The sequence below is a fragment of the Euprymna scolopes genome, chromosome 41, assembly GCF_053919585.1.
Source record: "Euprymna scolopes isolate OS-2025 chromosome 41, ASM5391958v1, whole genome shotgun sequence".
Lineage (NCBI taxonomy): Eukaryota > Metazoa > Mollusca > Cephalopoda > Sepiida > Sepiolidae > Euprymna > Euprymna scolopes.
Window position 1 is genome coordinate 17980505 of NC_136522.1, and position 21793 is coordinate 18002297.

Consider the following 21793-nt stretch of genomic DNA (forward strand, 5'->3'; position numbering starts at 1 on the left):
TTTTAATTTCATCTGATGTCGCTGTTGTGTCAAACGGATTATCTGTTTGTCAACTATTTCACGACTGCGTACGCGTGGTAGTGAAACATAACAGCTTCCTTGTGTTAAGAATAAGTAGGTTTGGAAACACTTTTTAAAGATCGTGTCAAGCTGGTCTGATGGTTACTTAACTCACTGTCTTTAGGTCTTAGTTTCGATCTCAGCTTGAGTAATTTTCTTTTACTTACAAGAAGTGAACTATTTAGAAAAAACAATACTCGCTTGGACATGTCTCAGTTTATTTCCGTTTTTTTTTTTTTTGTTTTTTTCTAGTTCATTTGTATCTGGTATCTTTTCTTGCCATTTGATTTTCAACAATCTGTGGAGGCAGGTCATATAGAATTGGTTCAGTTTCTTGGCATGTCTGGCATATATAGTCCAAGTTTCACAAGTATACATGAGGATGGTAAGAATCACAGCTCAGTGTACTTGGAGTTTGTTCTGCAGCCGATTTCCTCTACACTCTCACACAATAGTTCTGAGACGTCCAAAGGCAGCACTATCCTTGGCTATCCTACAATCGACTTCATCATCTATGCGTATTGCCCTTGATAGAATACTGCCCAAGTAAGTGAACTTTTCCACAGCTTTTGGGTTGGTTCTACAAATTGAGGTCTTAGGATCAACATACCTTTTTTCAAGAAACAGGCTGGTATATTACTTCAGTCTTCAAAAATATACATGCATACGAAATGGCAGATACTAACAATGGTGTTATGTCAGATTCAAATATTAAATGCAATCACGAATTATTGTTGTATAATGGTGGGTGTGTGTATATATATATATGTGTGTGTGTGTGTGTATTTTCAGAATGTGAAAGATTATAGAATTATTTCCACAGCCAAACAACATCGCAGCTCACAAGAGCCATGACAGCCAACAAACCAGATTTATTTGGACTCATCAGTTAGACATATCCAAACTCGGGATTCAAAACCCGAGCCTCTTGCATGTGAGGCGAATACTCTGCCACATGAGCAAATGCGCCACACACAAAAAAGTCAATTAACTAAGAAAACCGCAGCGAAATCTGACTATGGAATGAATCTACTTTATCTCAAACAAGCGATGTGCTCATTGCAACCAGATAAATATATGTATATGAATATGTGTGTTTTGTGTATGTGTGTGTATATATGTATGTGTGTGTGTGTGTGTGTGTGTGTCTGAATTATTATAACATTAAGGGACAAATAACAGTCTCTAGAGTTTTACATTTATTTTGATTATTCTAAACTGACACAAATACCAGAAAATAAAAATAAGGAGAAATCTATATATATAAAAGACAAAATGTGTGTTAGTGTGTGTGCATTTTTTCTGTATGTCTCCCAAAGGCTTTTTTGGAGAGAGTTCTTCGGGAGGGGGGGGGTACTATGCCTTAGAACTTTTTATATACTCCTTAGATTATAATATCTATGATTTACGAAACGTCATAAATATCTTATTTCAGCGACTTTTATCTTACAAAATTCACGCTGTGAATTCATTTTCTCTACTACCACTACTACTACTAGGGCGTGATGTTTGACCTAGAAAACGATACGGTGACATTCAACCACCTGCGTTTTTAAACGTTTATTTTCGGCTGTTCTCAAGCCTCTACCTTCGTGGCATCATGCTAAGTCATCAGACTATTAACCTCAAGGATTTGGTTTCAAGCCTACCTCCCTCCCAAAACTTTTTTGGCTGTTTTTTTTTTGGGGGGGGGGGGTATTTGTTTTTCCGGTTGTTTTTAATAAATTTAACATCGTTTTTTTTTTTAATATTTAAACACTTCGCTTATTATTTAGTTTCCATTTTGTTTTGATCTAACCCCCCCCCCCCCCAACACCCACACCTCCAAACACCCGGGCAATGCCGGGCACCCCCGCTACTAATGAATAAAAGCAGATATAACCATTATCAGGGATATATATATATATATATATATATATATATATATATATATATATATATATGGCACTTAAGCTTAAGTGCTATACATATTTTATAACTTACTACCTAGCTCTACCTATGTATTTAGCACTGTTGAAGTAAATCCTTAAAGTTTACGCATAAATTTATACTTTTGTATATTAATTTATGTGATTAAATTAAGTAATCACATATATATATATATATATATATATATATATATATATATATATATGTGTGTGTGTGTGTGTGTGTGTGCGTGTGTGAGTGTGTGTGTGTGTGTGTGTGAGGTGCCTTCAATAAGTATCCAGACTTTTTTGTACAGGCATTCAAAATTATCGTAGACTCTTGAAAATTCAGCATGTTATTGCTATACATCTTATGAGATGACTAATTTTTAAGATTTCAGATTCAAATGAACAGCTACAGAAAGAATCGGAAGACATCCTACTAAAGCCTGATTGTCATTGCTAGTGAATTTTAAAAATGCAATCTGAACATAACACTTTAGAAAAATGATATGCAAAAAAAGTCTGTTTTAAACTTGGAGAAAATACCACAGAAATATATGGAATGCTTAGACTGCTTTTAGACCATCTTACATGAATCAAGCATAAGGTTTTGAGTGGCATAAGAGATTCGAGGAAGGCAGGGAGTCTGTGGGGGATGATGAGATGTATGGGAGGAGTAAGGAAGTCAAAACACCAGAGTTGATTAACCAAATAAAGAATTTCATGGATAAGGATCGTCGTGTGTTTATAGAAACAAAAAGTGCACAGTTTGATATCAGTGTGGGAGCTGTACACACACTGACATCAAAACTGTGCACTTCATCCTTATCACAGACTATTTGACTAAGATGGGCATCAAGAAGTTCGTCAACCATCCTATAGTTTAGACCTTATATAAATAATTAAAAAAAAAGCTCTTAAACATGGCTGCCAGAAAATTTAAACTAAAACAGGAAGTTTATCTGATTTGGTAAACGGAACATTTGTAAATCAGTAAGCGATTTTCAAATGACATGGGCCTGGGTGACCTATACTTCCAGTTCGCCGCTTGCACTATATGACAATTTATTCTAAGCAATACTTAGTTATGATTAAACTCCATATTAACATTCGAGGTGCCTTCAATAGGTTGCTAGACTTTTTTTGTACAGGCATTTAAAATTGCCATAGACTCTTAAAAATTCAGTATGTTATTGCTATACATCTTATGAGATAACTGACCAATTTTTATAATTGCAGGTTCAAATGAACAGCTACAGCAGAAATTGGAATACACCTTACTAAAGCCTCATTGTCACAACTGGTGAATTTCACAAATGTAATCTAGACGTGAGGACAGTTTAGAAGAACAATATCCAATAAAATTCTGTTTTAAACTTTGAAAAAATGCCACAGAAATGTATGGAATACATCAGACTGCTTTTGTACTATCTTGCATGAATCAAGCATCAGTTTTTGAGTGGCATAAGAGATTCAAGAAAGGCAGGTAGTCTGTGAGAGATGATGAGAGGTGTGGAAGGAGTAAGGAAGTTCATCCGGTTTGGTAAATGAAACATTTGTAAATCAGCAAGCGATTTTCCGATGACACCGGCCAGAGTTGATTGGCCAAAATAAGGAATTTCATGGATAAGCACCATCCTATTTCTATGGAGACAAAACGTGCACAGTTTGATGTCAGTGTAGGGAACTGTTCACACAATTATTCGTGAGGAACTGAAGATGCAGAAGATTTGCATAAAGTTTGTCCTAAGCATGCTTAGAGAAAATCACAGACTATTTGACCCAGATTAGGCATCATGACTGTTCCTCGCCCTCCCTATAGTCCAGACCTTGCTCCCTGTGACTTTTGGTTATTCCCTAAGCTCAAGGAAAACCTTAGAGGTTATCGTTATGAGACAATTAAGGCGGTTAAAAAAAACTGTGATGAGGGTCATTGACACACTCACGCAAGAGGACTTCCAAGAGTTGTTGGAACGGTACAACAAGTGCATTGTAGCTGAAAGTGATTATTTCAAAGGGGATTAGAGTTTCTCGTGTGTAGTATCCAGATAAGTACCCATACGAAAAAAGTCTGGAAACTTGTTGAAAGCACCTCGTTTATGTTGCTGTTTGGTTCTTACTCACTCAATGGTTGTCTTTTTGTCTTCAAGGTAAAAATCGTTCTCATCTTGTACGAGAGGCGATGACTTCATTACATTCACAGGCTGGAAAAGAAATATTGAGTGACAATCGATAAATTATGCAAAAAACGCATTGTAATTTAAGTCAACAAAATATTTATATTATTTGCATTTATCGGACTATTGTTCTCATCTTGAGTTTTATTTGTGCAACGTTTCAGTTGAATTGGCCTTCGACCGTCTTCAGCCATGTTGGTTGTTGTTTGGAAAAGAAAAGAGAAAAGTTACTGGCTCCATAATTTTTGTATTCTTTGAGTTAGTCTCTATTTTATGGCTGTGGTTTTGTATTTTTTTTTTTAAATTGGTTGACAAAGGGGAGGCGACTCTAATAAAGATTGACCGGGGATTATCTTTGTCAACCAATTTTTTCACAAATACAAAACAATAACCATAAAATAGAATCTTACTCAAAGAATACGAAAATATCTACAGAGCCAGTAAATTTTCTCTATTTTTTTTCAAACAACAACCAACATGCCTGAAGACGGTTGAAGGCCAATCTGACCAAAACATTGTGCAAATAACACTCAAGATGAGAACAATAGTCCGATCAATACAAGTAACATAAAAAATCAACCCTTATCTAAAAAATTCAGAACTTTAACCAAATATTTCTTTTCTTTTCGTTTTTTTTTGTGCTTCTATATTAAACGAACGAAATTCGAAATACTGAATTTCAAGTAAAACAAACGGCAACAACGTAATTGTCATGCTGCATGTAGTAACATATCCAAAGATTACAGAAAACGATAAGGTAGAAAAAATAATTATTAATAAAAAAAAAACAGTTTTCGATAAAGTTTATATGGAGAATAAAAGCTGTCCGACATTTGTAATTACATTCGTCACATGACATAAGCAACAGAACTTCATTATCTCCCGTCAACTTATCTCTTTTTTTTTTTTTTTTTTAGTAAGCGTAATATAGCAACAGCAAAAATAAGTAAAATAAGAAGAAAAAGAGAAAAAGTAAAGCAAAAAGAGAAAAAGTAAAGCAAAAAGAGAAAAAGTAGAACAACAGGAGGAGGAGGAGGAGGAGGAGAAGGAAGGAGGGAGGACATGGTTCTATGCTTCGATGATTGCATGCATTCTGACTGGTTGCTATGTTAATCCTTCTACACCCACCTTGTGTTTAAAAGATCCTCAGCTCAGCTTAGGGATTTTATCCTCAGCTCCCAAAATCAACTGAGATTAGACCATTCCTGTAATGGTCCAGTCTCTGTTGATTTTATGGTGGGAGTTTAGTTCTGTGCAGTTCTAAAGGGTCCACCCTCCCAGGCCTTGCCTTCTCTCTTTGAGAAGGGGGTTAGTTTATTGCTAATCGCCTGAGGCGCCATCACCGGGAAATGCCAATGGGGCTGTGTAGGCACTCTGGGGCGCTGACTTTTCAATCCCATTTTCTCACCCTTGTGTCTTATAGTTGTAAAGAACTAAACAACCTTAAGAAACTTGAATAATTAGTTGGTCCAGTTGGCAACTCTGAAACAAGAAAAAGTCACTGGACGAACTGAAAGGATTCATTTCACACACATGTGGTTTATCTTCATCCTTGTAAATGTGATCAATAAATGTGTCAACTTTTATACTTCGTCCACCTATCTTCATTTTTTATACATTGATGGATAGCTATATAAATATGACACTAATTTTCAACACCCATAATAAAAAATACAAGTAAAAACTAGTAAAATGAAATTAATTCATTGTAATTCTTACTCTATATTGATCAGGGTTTAAATCGCATATAAATGTTGTGTGTCAGTAATGCGGTTAACGCGGTACTGATTTGAACCCAACTTACTTGCGTCGGGTAAGTGTAGAAAGGTCAATGGGATTACCGGTGACGCATATCAAACTCAGTAACTTCCATTGACAAGACGTACACCTGCATTGCTAGAAAGTGGATCGGTGCGTTTTGAGTGCAGGTCGGTTAATTATAACCCCCACACATACACCCTGATATGAATAGAAACGCACATGAGATATTTAGGGAGACAGTCGACTGGAGTCGAAGCTTGGTAGTCAGACTTCATTAGAGATAGTTTTGAGAGCCAGAAGGGTCAGACAAAGATGTGTCGATGAAAACGCAAGAAAGCTTATTAAATCAGCAATGCAAGAGGTCCCCGGTTCACTCGTAGACGAAATAAAGAGATCCTAGCCAGAAAATCGGCGTCATCTTTTCATCTTGAATGCTTCTTTACAGTTTATTGAATTGACTAGTGATGGGAAGAACCGCACCGCAGAAAACAAAGGATAGTGAAAAAAGGTATGGTGAACTCTTAACCCGTACACACACACACACACACACACACACGGTTAAGAACTACTAAAAATACACAACAAGTAGATAGACAACTTAAGGGCCCTTAAAGGGGCTCGACCGCGTGTATACACACCAGACTGTATAAATGCGATAGAGCAACACGTACATAGACACGGTTATATAAGCAGGCAATGCATAAGATAAACGTTATTTATTTTACACTCCATAAAACCGGTGAAATTTGATTTGGACATCGCAAAATGACAAAACATCAAAATGGCGGTAAATTTTTCGTGAATGCAAGAACAAAAATTAAAAATATAGGAAAAAAGACATAAAAGAAAAAAAAAATAGTGCAATCAACAACTGGAAAAAAAAATAACTGAAAAAAAAAGAAAGGAAGATTAAATAATGAAATCAAAAAGATGTATTTATTCTTTTAAAACACAACATGAGTAGAGTAGGATTGTCAGAGCAACCAGACAGAATGAATGTGTCATGAAAGCATAGAACCACCTTCTTCTTCTTCTTCTCTTTTCCTTTTTTTACATGGAGGTCACCACTTATCAAGGCCCAGAAGCCACTCAGGGATAGGGGTTATTGTGTGTACAGTAATCAATGGGATAGTATCATAGTAACCGTTCGTATTGGAGATTTGATAAAATGTCTTACTTAAGGGGGCGGTTCATCAGGAATTTGTTTATGTTGGACTTGAAGACATCCAAGTTGTAGTCAGGTGGGAAACAGGCAAACGGAAGAGAGTTCCACAGGCATGCACTTCTAAGACAGAAGCTGTGTTCATTGAATCTATGTTTTAATTTAGGCACAGATAAAGAGTGGGGAAAATTAATGACAGTAGTTTCAGCTAGATAGGTGTTTATCACGAAAGATTGGCGAGGGGGGGCAGAGATTGGAGCTCAGACGAGCACTTCCCATGGAAATAACAATAAAACAAAGACAAGCTCGCAAGGTCTCTTCTGTGGGAGAGAGGTTGCAGGAAAGAGAAAAGGGCATCCCCCACTAAGCCACGAAGTCTATTTTGTACTCTGTCAAGGCAGGATAGGCTTTTTTAGCAGCTCCTGCCCAGATGTGGCAGCAGTACTCCATCCTTAGACGTGCTATGCTTTTATACAGATAGAGAATTGCATCAGTAGTGAGATATCTTCTGGGGCGGTAGAAGGATCCCACCATTTTCCCAGCCACCTTGGCAACAGACTTGGTGTACATGTTCCATTTTAGATCAGGAGTAAAGGTCAAACCCAGAAGCTTGTCAAACCATGGAACCTCCCCTAGACGAGTGCCATCCACTTCAATTGATGCCAGATGGAGATCAGAGCGTTGATGATGTAAGGATAGGAGCTTGGTTTTAGATGCATTAAAAATAACCAGCCATCTCTTCCCCCACTGTACCACGCACTCAAGATCAGAGGAGAGAAAATTAGAGAGAACTGTTATTTACGGCCTTTGATATGTTACCATAGATGATCGTGTCATCAGCATAGATGTCAACGAATGATTTAAGTATGTGTTTTGCGAGATCATTGATGTAGATCAGGAAGAGAGTTGGGCCCAGAATGGACCCCTGGGGGACTCCAGCATTAATACTGTGGGCCTCTGATTCTTCTTCTTTGTTTAGTTATTTTTGTTCGACCTTTTCTCCTTCTTTTTGCTTTATCTATATATTAATAGGATAGCGTGTTTTATTTTGTGTCTCCCGCTTACATCCGAGTGATCTGAGTGCGTCGTTTAATTGTTATGGACTTCCATTTCTTGCAATAAATAATTTTACCAAGAATTCTTTATATATATATATATATATATAGCTTAACTTGTTGCTGGCTATCTTGCTCTTGCTTGTTGCTGGATCTCAACATTTTGAACAGAGACTTAGCTGTCGTACAAAGTTAAGACTCTGTAACATCATCTGTGTATAGATACTCCCTAAGGCATTTGTCTATTAAAATGGTCCTGTGGCGATGGAAGTCATTTTGGGGCTCATGGACTAATTTTCTGAGGGAGTGGCACTCGTCTGACAAGACGTTGCAATCATCATATATATATATATATATATATATTCTTTTCATAAGATTTTGGTATCGGTTCAAGCTGATGCACCCAAGTCATATGGACATACTTTTTATTTTTTAAATCGCAACTTTATAATATATGAAATTCGATAGAACATTAACTCTATAATAATATATATGAAATCTGCCAGAATTAAAACATCATATTTAAGCGTACTTTACGACCGGGCTTTGCCGGGCGTCTGTGCTAGGTTAGATAAATACTTTTGCAGTTTTAACAAAAGAGCTACAATAATATCAGAGCATCTCCATTTATACTGAACATCTACAGAATGCCAACATCAATATATTACATATGAACGAATCCCCTGTGGAATTTCCACAGGTCCCGCTAGTCTTTTTTATTATGTTTCTTATTTTACTTAGCGTTGTTGTTGTTATTGTTATTATTATTCTCCTTTTGTTTGTTTTTTTACAAAGGCTTGGAGGCCACTCAAGGATAAGGGTTAATGAGTGTACAGTAGTCGATGGGACAATATCGTAGTAATCGTTAGTAGTGGAAATTTAGTAAATTGGATTACTTAAGGGGAACGGCTCATCAAAAATTTGTTTGTTTGGACTTGAAAATGACCATATTGTCGTCAGTTGGAAAGCAGGAAAACGGAAGAGAGTTCTACAGGCGTGCAGTTTTAAGAAAGAAGCGTTGTTCATGAAATCTACGTTTAGGTTTAGGCACAGATAGGGGAAAATTATTGATAATGGTTTCAGTTGACGAGTATTTTTCGTGAAAGTTTAGCAAGAAGTTGTTGCTGTTGTTATTTTTATTATTATTACTGTTGTTGTTGTTTTTTTCTTTTTCTTCTCTTCGTCAGCCATTTTTTCCCCCTCGGCTCCAAAGTCAACAGAATCTAGGCCATTTCTGAAATGGCTTGTTTCCTATTGGCTGCAGCATGTTACTAATCCTGTGCAGTTCTAGGTGGTCCATTCTTCAAGGTTTTGCTTTTTCTCTTTGGGGAGGGATTATCTTTTTGCTAATCGCTTATGGCGCCCCTGCCGGGAAATGCCTACAGGGCTGCCAGCCAGGCCACTTTTGCAGGCCAGAGTGCTCTTCCTCTAGGGCGCTACCTCTTCAATCCGAGTTTCTGACCCTTGTGTCACATCTTCTCGCCATGCAAGGGAGATAAATAACTTCTCCATTTTTTTCTTTCCATCTTATACTTCTTTTTTTTTTTACAGAGGTATCACCACTTATCGAGGCCCAGAGGCTACTCAAGGATAAAGGTTAAGAGTGTACAGTAGTCAATTGGACAAAATAGTAATCGTTAGTAATGGAAATTCGGTAAATTTGTTAACTTAAGTGGAACAGCTCATCAAGAACTTGTTTACGTTAGACTTGAAGGCGACCATATTGTAGTCAGCTGGAAAGCAGGAAAACGGAAGGCAGTTCCACAGGCATGTAATTCTAAGAAAGAAACTTTGTTCATGGAATTTTATGTTTAGGTTTAGACACAAATAAAAAGTGGGGAAAATTATTGATAGTGTTTGCAGCTAGACGAGTGTTTTCGTGAAAGTTTGGCGAGGGAGGGACCATAGATTGGAGCTCAGACGAGCACTTGCCATGAAAATAACGATAAAGCAGAGACAAACTCGCAACATCTCTTCTGTAAGAAAGAGGTTGCAGGGAAGAGAAAATAACATCTACAAAGCTATGAAGTCTATTTTGAACTCTATCAAGGCAGGATAAGTCCTTTCTAACAGCTCCTGTCCGGATGTGGCAACAGTACTCCATTCTTGAACCTACCTGGCTCTTATATAGATAAAGAATTGCATCAGCAGTGAGATATCTACTGGATCGATAGATAGCAACCTTAACAACGGATTTGATGTATGTGTTCCATTTCAGATCAGGAGTAAAGGTCAAGCCCAGAAGCTTGTCAAAACATGAAGCCTCTTCAAAACAAGAGCCGTTCATTTCAATTGATGCCAGATGTAAAATAGAAGCTTAGTTTTAGATGCATTAAAAGTAACTAGCCACTTCTTTCCTCATTGTACCATTTATTAATTGTTGTTTCTTATTTTACTTCTTATTTTCGTTATACTTTTTATCCTTTTTTTTTGTGCTTCTTCGTTATAAGTGCAAAGTTCGGAAGTCGAAAAAATAAATTTTCATTAAAAAACAATAATGGTATCTACTTTTTATATCAATTCCAGTTAAAAGCAATGATATCTACTTAATTGTCATGTCTCAATTTTCGTTAAATATTACTGCATTATTACATAAAACAAAAATTTTCAAAAAAAAAAAGCAAAAAACGTTGCATCAATTTTGTTTAGGACACGTGATGTGGAAAAAAAGAGAAGTAACTCATAGTTTAGAACTGGCCTAAGGCTTCCAAATTTATCAGAAAATAATTATCTCCCTTGTTACGATTCGAACTCTACTGCCTATTTTTTTTTTTTTTAGGAAAACTTTCAGTTTTCGATAATTTTCTTTGAAAACTATTTCCATTAATAATTAATTTTCTACCTTATCATTTTTCGTGATTTTTTGGATATGTTCACTACTCTGACACGACAATTAAGCAGACACCATTGGTTTGACTTGAAATTCGATATTTGGATTTTTGAAATTCGCTCTAATAACAAAGAAGCACCTTTTTTTTAATGCATCCCATTTCTTTCTTACTTTAAGAATAAAAAATCTTTTTCAGTTAATTTTTTACTTTCTATTTTCATTTGATTGCGTCATTTTTGGTCCCCTGACAAAAGGAGGGTGAACCTGTAAATTCACCCTAGTCCGTTTATCTGCACTTTTCTCAATAACTACGCCTTGGAATTTTTTAAAAATTTTGCACAAACATTAAACATGATATGAGTAAAAAAGTAACAGAACGGATTTTCCGGGAAATCTCCAGTTGTTCTCCTAGGGTTGCCTTTTGGGTTAAAATGGCTAAAAATGACACTTTTGTGCTTATTAAAAAAAATTGATGTCTTGAATTTTATAAAATTTTCTGAAAAGTTGTAACTAACAAATTTCTATATAATTTTGTTTGTCTATACTTCACGATAACTCTTGGGTGTGACCCAGGAGCTCTTTTAAGGCTAATAAAAACTCTATTTTTTAGACTATTTTACCATATTTGTCCAAAATTTTTCTGTGTATGTCTATTTAGCAGTTTTGCACAATGCTGATCTCAAATTTAAATATATTAAGGCCTTGGGGGCTAAATGCGGGTGGGGGGAGCAAATGATGGACTTAGTCATTTCTTTTTTTGCATGGTGGAGAACTCAAATTTATATATGTTAAGACCTAAAACTGCACTATTTGTTCATTTTCACCTGGATTTGACGTCCCCTGGGAACTTTTGGGGCTAAATGAGGGAGGAGAGGCAAATACTGAACTTAGTCATTTTTATGCCTTGTTCACTGTGTACTCACGGGGGACCATGGTTACACAAAATTGCTTTAAACTAATTGCTTAATTGATTCCATGAAAATAAATAATGAGACCCAAGGGTGTGTGATCCTAAGTTTTAACTTATTCATAACACATTACTGGTTGAAAAGAAAAAAAGTCTAAAGAGAAACAGTATGAGCAAAATAAAAGTGTTGAGCAACCCTTATGATACTTGACTTTTGCATTTCAATTCAAGCCATTATATAAAATAGATTTATAGACTCAACAGTAGGTTCTCTACAGTGCAATGTAGACTACAATATATTGTGGACTAAGTCACTGCAAGATACGGCATAATCACGTTGACGCACCGGTTCCCACTGGATCACCGAAGTTAAGCAATGTTGAGCCTGGTCAGTACTAAATGGGTGACCGTTTGGGACTTTCAGGTGCTGTATGTGTTCTCCGCTTATCTCGGCATTGTTTCCAGTCGTCCTGGTCTTCTTCTTGCCACTGGACTCAAACAGTGCCGATTCAGGAGAGGTGTGGTTGGGGATTGTGCAACCCTTTCCTCATAATTAATGCCCTACTACCCCTACAGGGGGTATCCTTTGTCTTTCAAGACTGAATGGAAGCATGGTAGTCACTGCATGAAGACATGTGAAGCTTCCTCCCTAGAGCAAGCAATCAATTGATTTGATTGAAAAATGGCCGATTTCGCCGATTTCGATAACAATAGTGGCATTGGCAGTGTGAAACATTTGGTGCTTTTTCATTCAATCCCGGGTAACATTGGGTACCCTGCTAGTTAAATCTAAACATAGATATAAAAATTCTTGACGTGATCATGACGTGTAACATACTTCTGTTAATACACTATTTGTTAATTATATCACTGTTTGTCTGCAATATCACAACACTGGCAACAAGGGATTTGAAACTTACACCAATATAACACTCGTAATGAGAGATTTGAAACTTATACCACCATAACACTGGCACCAAAGAGTTTGAAACTTACACTAGCATAACACTGGCGATGAGGAATTCGAAATTTACACTAACATAACACTGGCCATGGGGGTGGGGAGGTTCAAAATTACACTAACATAACGCTATGAGTGGTTCGAAACTTATACATAATGCTGGCGATGAGGGATTCAAAACTTACACCAACATAACACTGACGATGAGAGGTTCAAAACTTACACCACCATAACACTGGTGACGAGGAATTTGAAACTTACACCAACATAACACTGGCGACGAAGGATTTGAAACTTCACTAACACAATACAATCCTCATCAAAAAAATTCTAAAACAAACCTTAACGTTGACACCCATGTTGATTTTGCAGCTTCTTTTCTTGGTGAAGAAATTGAGTTGAATGTTACGTTGTGAAATCAGTTTGATTGCGATAGACTTGTTGAGAGCAACATGAATCGGTTGCAAAGGTGGGGCATGTACATGGTTGCCTGGCTGATGCCATTGCCATCTCCGTTTGATCTCACCCTTCTCGTTGGCTTCAATCCCTCCGCTAGGGTCGATATACAGTCTAAAAGAAATGGAAACACGAAATCATCATTTAAATAACATTTGAACATTTAGCAATATGTCATAATAATAAAATAAAGCCATATAAAATATTTTCCTGCCATTATGTTTGATATAAAGACATGGCGACGCCCATTTGAAAGCAGAGGTGTGCATATATGCATATTACAGATGGATTTTAATCTACATTTTTGTGTCCCATAAAAAATTACCAGAATCGTAATTATCACAAAAAACAAAGAAATGTTTACATTTCAGGTTACGGAGTTATGAATTGCACAATGCAAAATAGAAAAGAAGAATGTAATAAATTCATCTCTGTGTTAATTTTGAGAATTGTCAGGAGTATATAATTTTAGCAAGCATTTGAAAAGTGAAAACTAGAAAATTATATATTTAACAATACAACAGTTATATATATATATATATATATATATATATATATATATATATATATATATATATATATAACTGTTGTATTGTTAAATATATAAGAATGAGAGTTCAATAGAAAATATATTTGTAATAAATTTCAAACAAGTAAAATATTTGTTTATTTTCCTAATATTACGTTGTGATTTGGTTTTCAAGCGCACTTGATGCATATTTTATTTTATTCAAATTAAAACGTTTCTATTGAACTCTCATTCTTGACGTTATTCTTGCGTTACCTACGCACAATTCAAACATTTCAAAATACAACCGCCAGATACAACGTGCGGCTCTATACAAACAGACTTCTTGCTCCAAATTTACAACATGGCAAGGAAGAAGAAAAAGAAAAAAAAGAAATAAAACAACACACTGAAGATGGAGTATACCTCTGAAATATATTTGTGATAAATTTCAAACAAGTAAAATATTTGTTTATTTTCCTAATATTACGTTGTGATTTGGTTTTCAAGTGCACTTGATGCGTATTTTATTTTATTCAAATTAAAACAACGTTTCTACTGAACTCTCATTCTTGACGATATACATATATGCTTATTCATGACGTCACTTTCCAGTAACCATTTTAATCACAGTCCACAGTACCTTTTTATCTTGTAGAATTGCTTCGTCGCCGCTGAAAAGAGAAACAGTGATAGGGTTTTTGTTTCCCACTTACCTGACATTTCTGTTGTCATGGTAACAACTTCCATATCCCGTATGCTCAAAGATGGCCGCCACCTGCCTTCTTCCGTTTCCTTCATGATAGATAACATACGTAAAATGGCAAGGTTTTGTGGCTGTAATCAACACGGCCAGTCGACCAGTCGGATAACGGACAAGATTAAGGAGACTAACCAGCAGAGCATTACCGTTGTCGACCAAGGAGAGTTTTTAGTTCTCTCCTACAGTAAGAACTTAGAGATCAGGGTCGGAAAGTGGGATTAAGAGGTCAGTGCCCACTTTGACCTGCAAAAAAGTACCTGGACAGCCCCGTCAGCATTCCCTGGCTTTAATCGTGTTTATGATTTATTTTATAATATGAATTTTTTTAATAACAGAACTCAGATGAAGATAAAATTTAGATATTATGACTGCAGAACAGGAGACTTTGATGGTATGATCATGTTGAAAGAATGGAGGAGAGTGCTTGGAATAGTAGATGTAGAACTGTTGAGGTAACAAGGTCTGTTGATTATCTAAGGGAGACAACCAAGAATGTCCATTCAATGTGTGCATCTACTAATGAAAATCCTATTTAATTTTTTTTTATTTATGTATGCGACAATGCATAAAAAAAGGTTAAAATGCATTCAATGATGAAGGTTTATGAGAAGGATAAATTGTCAGTAGAATTATGAAGAATATTATGAGAGGATTGATGGTACCTGACAAGTATTTGTTAATATTGAATTTGAAGGAGATCATGTTGCACCTTGCAAAGAAGCAATCTTATAGTAGTTTGTTCCACAGACGGGGAGTTCTTGAAATCAAAATGCTATTCATAGAAATTTGCTTGGCATTAGCAAGAAAGAAAAGTTCATTTCAGTTTGTGCTATCAGACGAGTTCTTGTTTTGAATGTCTCACACAAATGAACCAGGGATTAGAGATCAGTTGAGCACTTTCTATGGAAATAACGACAAAGTAGAGAAAGACTAACAATGTTTGTTTTTTGTTTTTTTCATTAAAATTAAGGATAACTAAATTGTATTTCAAACTTAAGCCTGGCCAACTAATTAAAATACCATTTTAAAACTTAAGCATGTTAAATCGATGAAAATGCTATTTCAAACTTAAGCATGATATACTAACGTAAATGCTATTTCAAATTTAAGCTTGATATTTTTTATGGAAATTGCTCGAGACAAGGCATGAAGTCACTTGCTGCAAGGAGCTAACTTGAACGAAAGCTGATTATTGCAAAACAGGAGATGCCTATTGAACTTAGTCTTGAAAAGATCATGGTTGTAGGTAGATGGAAAACAATGAGCAGGGTGAGAGTTTCACAACCTTGTAGTCCTTGAAAAGAAGCTACTGGAATAGGAAGTTGTATTACAATGAGGTATTAAAATAATTGATTGAGACCTCTAGACCAACGAATCAAACAAGCTGGAACAAAGGAAGCAAGGAATAGATCAGATAATTCTGAAGAACACATGCCATAATAGTATTTGTAGAAAAGACTGAGACTAGCAACATCACGTCTGTGAGAGAGAGGTTGCAGTGAAGGAGAAAGTGTGGGAGGGGCAATCAAATTACAGATACGTTCCTGTAATTTATCAAGAACGCTTACATTAATGCTATTTCAAACTTAAGTCTGATATACTAGCATAAATGCTATTTACAACTTAAGCCTGATAGACTAACGAAAATACTTGAGCATGACAGACTTACATAAATACTATTTTAAACATAAGTTTTTTTTGTGTTTTTTTTACATGGGGTTCACCACTTATCAAGGCCTGAAGGCCACTCAGGGATAAGGGTTATTGCGTATACAGTAATCAATGAGATAGTATTGTAGTAGTCATTAGTATTGGGTGTTTAGTTAGAGTGTCTTACTTAAGGGGACGGTTTGTCAGGAGTTTGTTTATGTTGGATTTGAAGGCGTCCAAGTTGTAGTCAGGTGGGAAACAGGCAAGCGGCAGAGAGTTCCACTGGCGTGCAGTTCTAAGAAAGAAGCTTTGCTCATGGAATCTACGTTTGGATTTAGGCACAGATAAAGAGTGGGGAAAATTATTGACAGTAGTTTCAGCCAGACGGGTGTTTCTCGTGAAAGATTGGCGAGGGGGGGACGAGGGATTGGAGCTCAGACGAACACCTGCCATGGAAATAAGTGTGTCAATTTAACCACTGGATACAGACTCTTACCAATATACGCTTTTAGTGGTAAAACTGTTATTTCAAATTTAAGTATGACAAACCAAAGTCACGACCAATCAACAAACTAAGCTCTCTCTCACACACACACACACAAATGGAAGAGCACCTTTGGTAAGGATACAAAATATTTCCGGTTCCATCGGCAAAAATGGTGAAAAATTTTTGTCCGTTGTCATAAAATTTCTCCAAGGGTCCTTCTGACATAGTCTGTAAGAGAAGAAGAAAAAAGAACTAAAAATATTTTGGTTGGAATTATGCCAATTTCGAAAACGAAAACAAAAGACAAAGAGTTTGCAATTATGCTTTAAACAGAAACATTCATTTGAACGCGTCCCTGTCATTTCAGAGAACCTAATGTTGATTTTATATGTCAGACCTTTCAGCTTGTATGGCAATAAAACTTCTCAAATGTATTTGTGATGTTAGGCTGTGTTAGTTGTTAACTTTGGTAAAAATCGCCTGTTCCTTCTTTCAATCATTAGATTATTTCAATTATCAATACTTATCAAAGACATTCCGATACAAAACCTATCTAATAACACTACCAGGCACATAAAGTATCTTTGCATGAAAATTCATAAAAATCGATCCAGCCGCTTTCGAACCCATAGGGAATAAACGTACATACAAAGCTCCTTTTATATAATAGTAAAGATAACAATTTGCGGCCGTTTGCCTCCACCTGCAGACGTCCACTGTTGGACATTGCCGTCAATGTAGCTACGCTCCCAGACATTTTATTTGGTGGCAGGATGTTTCCTTCTGCTTTTAAGTTTTTTGCAGGTAGTTCCAATAAAAAAAATATATTATTTTGGACAATCCGTCATATTTGGTTTCATCACCAGATGGCCACCTTCAACCAATGATTATTTTATTTTTAACAATCAATTATGTTATGTTGCTTTCTTCTGGCCAGGTGCATGTCTGTGGCACATGTACACACTCCTGTCAGATGACCTTTTCAAGGCAACCAGACCGGATACTTAACATAATAAATTACTAAAGTCAAAAAAACTATTCAAGGATAATTTGATGAATGGGTTGTTTGTTTATCATATATTCGGTTTAAAAGCTTTTTCGTTTGCAGGTGTATGTTGGGTGACTTTAAGGAATTGATCTTCAAACTAACATACCACTGTCTCTCTTAAATCTATTCTTATCACTTTCTTCCATGTTTTCTTTGTCTTTCCTCTACCAACTGACCCTGCTACTTCAACTGTTTTACACCTATTAATCCATTTATTTTTTCGATGTGACCATACCATCAAAGTCTCTTATTTTGCCCACATCACCCTATTTGTCACCAAATTTGTTCTTCCTCTAAGATCATCAGACCTAAACCTGTCTTTAAGACTTACATCCGTCGTATCATTCTTATATCATTTCTCTCCGTGGAGTTGATACCTTTTGTGTTAATTGTCCGAATTTTCCCGTCTGACTTCAAACTCTAAACTAAACTAATGACGTGCATTACTAATCTGTCACATTGCATCATTAACTCACGTAACATTAAGATCATAGCATACCTTTCTCCGTTAAGTCTTCGTCTATTCTCATTATTCAAGGTCACCTTTCTCTGAAGGAAACCAAACAACAATCTATATAATTATAAAACTCAAATGACCTTGTAACGAGTGATGTAACCCACTTTCCAGTTTACGACATCCAGTTGCGCATGTGCGCATAAACATTAACCCATAACAACGTAAAAAAATAAACACAAATCGCTTCTTTTTCAGATTTTGACCTACGCACGGAAATATTAACGTTATTATTTCGAAATTATTATTTAACATGGGAAGAGTGGGGGTATTTTGCAACTATTCTTTATTACAACTATACTGTCGCTATTTTCTTACAACTAAACGACTTTAACCCGTTGACAAACATAAGAACAATTGTAGTAAAGCCAAGACTACTACTACTACTACTACTACTACTACTCTATATCCGTCCCTTTTCCTTCCTTCCTTCTTTTTTATTTCTTGTTTACATTTCTAAATACAAAATAGTTGTGTGAGAACAGCGAATTTGTTGACACATTTACTAATCTGTTTCAATATTAGTTTTATTTTATTTTATCTATTTAGGTTTTATTTTTTTGTTTCAGGTTTTATTAATTATTTTTTTTTTTTAGATTTTAAGTTTCTATAACTCGGTTGAAGGATTCCAATATGGGTTTTTCATTCTTACATTTCTCATCGGTAGGTTCATGTGCGTTTTTGCTGCTAAATGACTTTCGCCGGCGTTTGATTCGTAGGAAAATCATGTTTAATTTTCGATTTTTGAGCGATTATTCGGAAAAATAGGTAACTTTATACGAATAGGGAAGATTTGTTTTCATGTTTGAGTGATCCGTTCATGATTTTTCATTTTAATATACTTCCATAGAAATGTTTCTGTTAAGTCAAAAAAAAAACTATTTTCTTTACGTCACAAGTGTCACGCTCATACATGAATTCCATAGCTAATATAACATACTGGCCCAACGGGTCATGGGTAGTCTAGTAGGTTATATATTTCATATAACTTTATTCTTGGCTTCCCATCGGAGCTGCAATTTTCTACATTTTTTAAAGTCGTGTTTCAGCCAGCTTCCAAAATACGGAGATGATATTGTTCGTGCTAACTTGCCCGACTTTCCAGTCTGACTCCTAACTTTCACCTACACTGATTACATGTGTTACCAAGCTATCTCCTTACGTCATTAACTCTACGTTACCAAAGACACAAATCACATATTTTGTTTATGTTTTAACATTCTTTTTCATCAAGTTAACATTTTTGGGGACTATTTTAACATAAATAATTTTATCTGTAAATATTTATTTCCCTGTGATAACATTCTTTCTGGCGTTCTATTTAACAATTACATTCATAATAAGCGACAATTATAATACTTATAATAATTGACTATTTTACTTTCCGCTGTTTTCCGGTAGACTAACAACATAACAATGTTTCACACATGCTTGGTTGCGTTCATCTCTGTTGCACTCTTCTGTGGCCTTCCTTTTTATCTCCTTTGTTCAATTATTGACGTACATAGGTTAAAATGTGGATTGCTTTCTTTGTTTATCCTATTGTTACATTAAACGGTTCCTGTCCTGTTTATTTATTTATTTATTTATTTATTTATTTACTACTAGCGGGAGCTACCCGGCGTTGCCCGGGTGTTTGTAGGTGTGTGTGTTTTTGGGTAAATGAAAAGAAAAATCGTTAGCCGGGTGTCCCGGGTGTTTGTTTTAAAAAAAAAAAAAAGAAGCCTTGACGCGCAGTTGGAAAATAATAAAGTGTAAAAAAAAAAAAAAAAGTGCAACGTTTAATGGCAGGTGCCCGTTTTTGACGAGTTAATGACGTCAACTTTGAGTGTGGGACAGTGTTTTATTTACTGCGAGTCTGTTCGCTTCTTTTTTTTATACGAAAAAGCTTAATGCGCATGCAGCGTTTGAAAATTGTTGAATATTTATCTTTTCAAAGTCGAGCAAATTAAATAAACAGGCGACCCCGGTTGTTAACTCGTAGATATTATCATTTAGGCGTGATATAAAAAGCTTTAAGAGGTTGTGAGGCGAACGATCGGTTCTCGGAAAAAAGCCTTTCTTGGACATAAACGAAAATGCACACACACACAAACATTTTCGCTTTTATATATATAGATTATTATTAACCGTTCCTGTTGCTATTCTCTTTTATGTTTTCTTGTTACTATCTTTTTACGATTGCTTTTAATTTTAAGAGTACTTTTAAGTGTCTGTGTGTTCTTATCAATGTTCTTATGTGGGTGTGTGTGTGTTCCATCCTTACTCCGTTTCTTGCCTTGGAAGGTCTCGACGTGTACATGCAATAACATAATCACACATACTTGCTTGACTTGTCCAGCGGATATCTTCTTGGACGCTGGTCTGTCATCTCGTGCAGACAGACGCATTAATGAACACAAGATGGGATTTGAAGCTTCAATTTGTTTTATTAAAGGCAAGCCTATCATCTCGAACCCTGGTTGTCAGAGGAGAGGCCCTAATCTCCCGTCTGCTTCATCTGTAGCCCAAAACCAACTCTCACATGTCGTCGTCAACCGGAAGCCTATGACCACAATTCAGTGTCACCCCTAATTTCCAGTGAACGTCACCCCTAATTTCCGGTGCATCAAACTTAGGTTGACAAAAGGTGACTTAAGTTTGACGCCTGTCAAACCCAACCTTTTGTGACCCCACTAAACTCGCTGATGGGAATCGAAAATATACTTACATAACTTATTATTTCTACAAACTATATAGCATTTAAGCTTGGATTCCCAATACTACAACATTTAAGGGCTCTTTTTCCCATGAGCGCAGGAGGTTTCGAGGCAACCTCGTCCTCACCTACAAGATCTTCCATGGACAGTGCGGCCTGGACCAGAACCTGTTCTTCACTCCTGCCCCGGACTGTGGGCTCCGTTCATCCATCCATAGCCTTGTGCCGCTGGAGGGGCATAGGCCATCTACAACTTTTGTAGATGCTTTTGTAGTGAGGAGTTCTTTTAACAGGGTGAGGGTGCTGGCCCAACGCCCAACCTTCCCGGAAGGTACATACAGTGCCTAGCCTTCCCAAATGGTCAGCCATCTGGTACTGGCCAGTCTCAACGTTGCTTAACTTCGGTGATCTTGCTAGAACCAGTGTGTCAACATAATTGTGGCGTACTTTTCTTGTAACATCCGGAGGGGGGGGGGAGAATCAAGATGGCGGCGCCCACAACTATTATAACTAAGTGGTTTTGCAAAGAGACAGAAAATCTTGCAGCTCATGTGCAAAAACTCGCCACTGGACTACATCAAGAGATGCCATGGGGAGAGCGTAGACAGACGGTTGCAAGAATCCTTGAAGACTGTTGCTGCCTTGCCTTTTTATTTGTTACAACGCCAATCAAAAACGTGGAAAGAGGGGGTCTCAGCGGACATCCTTGTCATTGAACTTTTGAGTTGTCTAAGATATTCCTAGCCAGAGATCTCAGTCACCATAATACCACATTCACACCAGAGGACGTCCTAATGAAGATTCCCAAATCAAGCCGTTTTTTTTTTTAATTAATATCTATAATCT

At 36.4% G+C, this 21793-nt stretch overlaps 1 protein-coding gene and 1 pseudogene across 2 annotated transcripts in view; one reads left to right on the top strand and one right to left on the bottom strand.

The window, feature by feature from the left end:
- Nucleotides 1-21793, bottom strand: part of LOC145266367 (glutamate-rich protein 6-like) — a 104416-nt gene that overhangs the window by 9460 nt on the left and 73163 nt on the right. For both annotated transcript variants that reach the window (XR_013864707.1, XM_080121990.1), the window contains exons 10-13: nucleotides 16830-16915; nucleotides 14504-14659; nucleotides 13165-13393; nucleotides 4095-4174 (exon numbers count right to left, since the gene is read on the bottom strand). Coding sequence is in view for 1 of the 2 variants with exons in the window: in XM_080121990.1 (XP_079978116.1) it covers nucleotides 4095-4174; nucleotides 13165-13393; nucleotides 14504-14659; nucleotides 16830-16915 (551 nt within the window). In the remaining variant the exon portion in view is untranslated. The remainder of the gene's footprint in view (nucleotides 1-4094; nucleotides 4175-13164; nucleotides 13394-14503; nucleotides 14660-16829; nucleotides 16916-21793) is intronic.
- On the top strand, nucleotides 12182-12298 carry LOC145266724 (5S ribosomal RNA; annotated as a pseudogene).